We start from the raw sequence: 6,000 nt of genomic DNA on the forward strand, positions 1-6,000 counted from the left end.
GAACCTCTCTTGAGATTGGAGAGGTTTGAGTAGGTTGGTTAGGTCTTCCACTGGTCCAGTGGTAATGTTGGACTCGAAACTCCAAGGCACAAGTAATAATAATAATAGTGGAGTCCTGTAGCTCAGTAGTTAGAGCACTCGCTTTGCAAGTGAGAGACCTGAGTTCAATTCCAGGCAGAGGGCGAAACCTTGGGCAAGTTTCCTTACTCCACACAGAGCCTAATAATAATCCCTCCAAAAACTAAAAACAATAATAAATTGGTCATTTTCAATCTATGACTGTTTGTGGGACATTGCTGTGCGCAATTGGCTGCCGCGTTCGCCCACAAATATACAGTCAATTCACTTTAGAGTGTGTTCTGTGAAGCGCTTTGGGATGTCCTCCCGACGTGAAAAGCGCTATATCAAATCATATTATTAATAATAATCCTTCCATTTGATATAGCGCCTTATCACGTCTTCAAGACGTCTCTAAGCGCTTCACAGAATATACTGTAAAGTGAACTGACTGTAGATTTAGTGGACGAAATACAAGTACAACTCAAACCTAGATTAGCATGCAATGACTACGTGAGCTCTACAGTATTTTGTTATGGAGTTGAAAGGGTGGAAAATAATAATCATAATAATAATTTTATTTGGGGATTTTGCGCCAGGACACCGTGAGAAACCCCCTTTCTCTATGTCGCAAAATAGTCACAGATTCACTGTAATTTGGTAGGACATGGAAACTTAACTGCTTCAGGCAACTGCAAACCCAGGTCACAATGATCTGCAGTTCACACTAAATAATATTTGGTGAGAAGTGAGACCAATTGTTCAGTATTGTTCCAAGCAGGTTTGCACTTGGAATTGAATGGAAACAAGGCAAGGTATTACAGAGAGATGATGGAACAAAACAGAAGGATGTGGTGATGGTGGTGGTTAGAACAGGTTTAATACTCCAAAGGAACAGGTGGCATCAGTGGGAATCGACCACCATTGGAAAACAAGAACGCAATTGTGGTAACTGCTTGTGGTTACATTCAGTGAGGTGTTAAAATACCTAACTGTGTTTAGCTTCAGGCATTTGCATGTTGATTAGAGCCGAGGGTTAGAGTAATTAACTAACTATTTCACCCACAAAATATACAGTCAATTCACTTTACAGTATATTCTGTGAAGCACTTTGAGATGTCTCAATGACGTTCTAAGGTGCTATATCAAATGCAAGGATTATTATTATTATTAGGTCAGTCCTCACAAACTAAGGACTCAATGTCAGGGTGAAACACAACATTTTGAAATTGTTATTTTGTAACTTAGATCATTTCTGTGAACAAAGTTCTGACGAAACCAGTTCTGACAAAAGATCATCAACCTGAAACTTGCCTCTCTTCACAGATGCTGCCTGACCGGTTGGGTGTTCCCAGCGACTTCTCTTATTTATTTCAGATTTACAGCATCTGCAGTATTTCGCCTTTCATTTCTACAAACTTTGATCACCAGTTTATTCAACTTCCAGAAAAAAGAGAAAATAAAAAAGAGTAAATCTTTAAACGGACAGATATTTTGACGTGGAAACGTTTAAGATTCGAGGTAGATTTCAGGCATGTCATGGCTAGTTTGATTTCACTCAATGAAAGATTGTCGAAAACCATTTTCTAACATGGCTGCTCTGCAACCAACTATAGACATTTCAAAATACAAAATACACTGTTTAAATTAAAAACTATATATTTATCATGGTTACAAAGGTGTCCTATTTGAATCACTCCAACGGCAGATAAAGCCTATTCAAGGACATTAAGCACAAAGACCTGCATTTCTAATAGTAATCCTGGCATGTGATGTCACGCTTTTCATATCAAAAGGACATCTCAATGCTCTTCACAGGATTTACTCTGAAATGTAGTGACTGCATTTGCCGGAGACTGTGCAGTTTTAAATGCATTGATATCATCCCTCATGAAAGTGTCAACATAACATTTCAATAGATAATCAATCTGTAATGATATTGCAACACATAGCTTCACCTCAGAGCTTTTCCGCAAAGGAGGGAAGGAGGGAAAAGATGTAACGTGTGAGGAACAGTATTTGCACGCATCTCTCACAGCTGTGCTTACGCGATTCCTTGCGTAATAACATTCCATTTCTTCTCTTGAGAGAGTAGTGACTGGAAATCGATGCTCGAACAATGTCAGATGGTTAACTTGCATCGATCAGGTTTCCTCACAGCTGACTGGACTAGAGAGCTTACCTTAAACGGCTAAATGAAAATTGCTAAATAAAAAAAATTGTTGAAAGGTTTCTGGTTGCACTAAATTAATTATTTCATATACATTGTATATATATATATACACATTATATACACATTCACAGAGACACAGTGTATATATGTATCAATTCTTATATTCAGTCAAGTAAAAAGAAACTGACAATATTCAAAAACACATTTACAAAGTTCACCTATAAATACACAGTAAAATTCCTGTGAAATGCTTTGAAATGTCACTGTCATAAGCTGCTATATTGAATGCAAGATTATAATGCTTTGTATCACAACAATAACTTGCATTTACATAGTGCCCTTCGAGCAGGATAGTGTCTCGGAGCGCTATTGGGGTCATAAAAGTGTTACAAAAATCAAAGAGGATGCATTATAGGTTTTGAATATCAGCATCGTCACTAAGATTCGGATAAAAGGCAAGAGCTGGCAAGTGAATTCTGTGTAGCTTGCTGGTGACAACACTGAGAATTACTATTTACAATGGAATGAGGAAGTATCCTGGTCTGAAAGTCAAATAAAGATGTGAAAAACCATCAGAGGGTTTTGGTCAGAACATACACACACGCGTGTATGTGTGAGCAAATCACTGAGCTTTGCAATGCTAATGGAAAGTAACCTGAGTGAATATAATAATAATAATCCTTGCAATTGATATAGCGCCTTATCACTTTTTCTAGACGTCTCAAAGCGCTTCACAGAATAGACTGTAAAATGAATTGACCGTAAATTTTGTGGGTGAAATGCAGCAGCCAATTGAATCTATAATAATCACCCTTGCATTTGATATAGTGTCTTATTACAAATGAAAGATTTAATAAATAGATGCTACGGGAAAGCTTTTCATTAGGTGCCCTTGATTCACTGCATATATTTATATTTTCTCCAATACATACATGAACACCCCCTCCCCACACACACACACGCACGCAGGTGCACACACAAACGATAATGATAATAATAATAATCTTTGCATTTGATATAGCGCTTTTCACGTCGGGAGGACGTCCCAAAGCGCTTCACAGAACACACTGTAAAGTGAATTGACTGTATATTTGTGGGCGAACGCGGCAGCCAATTGCGCACAGCAATGTCCCATAAACAGTCGTAGATTGAAAATGACCAATTTTTACTATTGTTTTTGGTTTTTGGAGGGATTATTATTAGGCTCTGTGTGGAGTAAGGAAACTTGCCCAAGGATTCGCCCTCTGCCTGGAATGGAACTCAGGTCTCTCGCTTGCAAAGCGAGTGCTCTAACCACTGAGCTACAGGACTCCACAAAAGGATGTGGGTGCTCGATCCGTTCACATTTTCAAGACTGAGGTGGATAGATATTTGTTGGATCAGGGTTTCAAGGGATATGGGGCAAGGACAGGTAATTGGAGTTGAGGTACAGATCAGCCATGATCTTATAGAATAGTGGAACAGGCTTGAAGGGCTGAATGGCCTCCTCCTGTTTTTATGTTTCTTTCTATACACACACACACACACACACACACACAGAGTGAATGCAGGTGCACAGAAAACATTCAGGATAATGGATATTACTAAACCTCCAGACTCAGGGATTCATGAAAACATCTTTTAATCCCCACCAATAAATCTGCTCAGGATTCAGCTGCCAAAAAAGAAAGGCATTCGGCAAAAAAAGGCAATCACATTATTCGTTTAAAAAGTTCTTCACTTTCTAAAACAAAGCGCCAGGAAAGAACATTTGATTTTTTTTTAAAAAAAGGCAACTACAGGTAAACTTTATTAATATTTCTCTCAGGTGAAAGGAAAGCTTGCTGGGAAATAGAGCACGTTGTTTCGATTTTTCCACTCAGTCTTATCAACAATAACTAAGCACCGGTTTCCTCTTCCTACTATGCTTTATTGGCAGCAACTCCTTACCCACAAACTCCACACATTGAGTCTATTAAACTAGAGGAGGGGTCAAAGATCAACTAATTCACCACAGTGCAATGAACCAACCCTGTCCTGTTCTGTACTTACTGTATAATACGTAATAATAATAATAATAATCCTCGCATTTGATGTAGCACCTTATTAAACTGTTGAGACACCTCCAAGCGCTTCACAGAATACACTGTAAAGTGAATTGACTGTATATATTTTGTGGACGAATAGATAAGAAGAAATCAGTTCAATTGGCTGCCAATGTTCGACTTTAAAATCCTCACACTCGTGTTCAAATCCATTCACTCCCTGGCACCTCCCAACCTCACCGACCCCCGCACTCCCCACACCGCTCGATCCGCCTGAAAACCTTCCTCTTCGACCGTGCTTACGCTCGCCTCCCCACCAGCCCACCAGCCCCACCAGCTCAGAGTCAGGCTCCGCCACTGTTAATCACTCTGAGATGCCAGCCTGCGTAGAGGGTGCTATATAGTTCAAGTTGTTGTTGTGTTGTGTTGTTGTGAGGAACCATAAGTAGGAACGGCCACTTACACAAAGTTGGAGGAGGGGGAAGTGAAAGGTTAGTGCTGATCTGTGGGGGAGGAATACACATTACGAGAGGTCATTGATTCAATGCGCTACCAGGGCAGCCTTAGAACATCAAGCACCCTCAGATCAGATATAACGCAGGCTAAAACACTGCAGTCCTAAATTTCGCTTTTTTTAAAAATATATTGTAACGAGTGAAAATACCGTCGTATACATCCCACGCAAAAGGTGCTTTAAAAGCAAGTGTTTGTGTGTGTGTGTGTGTGTTAGGGGGTGGGGGTGGGGGGGAGAATGAATGTCGCACAACAGATTTTGTGTAATTATCACATTAAATCATTTCTGAAGAATCAACACACGTACACACACCCTGCACCGCTTAAATAAAAGGTGACCGCAAACATGGTCGAGAAGGAAGGTCTATAAGCGGGGATGCAGAGTAGGGGTTTGAGGCGCGGGGGAGGGCGGGGGGGGGGGGGGGGGGGAGAGAGACTTCTGAAGCTTCAATATCAATATTCCAAATCAAACATTAAACGTTCAGTAAATATTGCTATGAACAACTCACCCAGCCTTCGAAAGTGGTGGTGCCATTTTTCAGCAGGTCCTCAAACTGCAAGGTGGAATGAGCTACAAAGTCATCGTAGCCAATGGGGGTGTCGTGAAAGACGGCCAACTCCAGCTCACTGCTCTTGCAGATCTCAGTGTTGAAGTCCTCGTTAAACGTGGGCTTGTTGGTTTTCTGTTTGGTCAGGGTCTGTCCGATCCGCCGGTTGTCCACTTTGACGATCACGTAAGGATCCAGGAGTTGGTAGTTTTTGCTGGAGATGGAATGTCTCAAGGCACATCGTGTTGGCTTCAAGCCCACCGCCTCCCCGATCTTCACTTTCAAAGACCCACTGAACACCACCATTCTGGTCTCGGGGGCCGGCGGGCGCCGGGGGGGGCCGGGGGGGGGGCCGGCCGGGGGGAGAAGGTTGAGGGTTGCAAAATTCCGCTCCAATTTACAACCTCTGGTTTTCAAAGGGATTTTTTCCTGTGCTGTGTGCGTGTGTGTGTGTGTGTGTTATGTGTATGTTGTGTGTGAGGTTCACACAGGTGTTGCTGTGCTCTGTATTATTGTAGGGTTGGTCTATGCTCCTCCCCACACACACACACACACACACACACAGATGAGACAGTTGAGCCAAAAACCTGGTCAAAAGGAAGTTAAAAAGAACCTTTTTAAAAATATATATATACATATACTGCATATAAAAGAACATTGCACTCAATATGCATTTATATAAAAA

General features: G+C 41.2%; 1 protein-coding gene across 1 annotated transcript in view; it reads right to left on the reverse strand.

The window, feature by feature from the left end:
- The window catches only part of prkcha (protein kinase C, eta, a), a 55,849-nt gene extending 50,198 nt beyond the window's left edge, over window positions 1-5,651 (reverse strand). Inside the window, exon 1 of the mRNA XM_007903837.2 lies at window positions 5,277-5,651. Within this exon, the coding sequence (XP_007902028.2) occupies window positions 5,277-5,621 (345 nt within the window). The 5' untranslated portion in view covers window positions 5,622-5,651. The remainder of the gene's footprint in view (window positions 1-5,276) is intronic.
- Window positions 5,652-6,000: the final 349 nt, after the last annotated feature.

This window comes from Callorhinchus milii, unplaced genomic scaffold, assembly GCF_018977255.1.
Source record: "Callorhinchus milii isolate IMCB2004 unplaced genomic scaffold, IMCB_Cmil_1.0 Scaffold9, whole genome shotgun sequence".
Taxonomy (NCBI): domain Eukaryota; kingdom Metazoa; phylum Chordata; class Chondrichthyes; order Chimaeriformes; family Callorhinchidae; genus Callorhinchus; species Callorhinchus milii.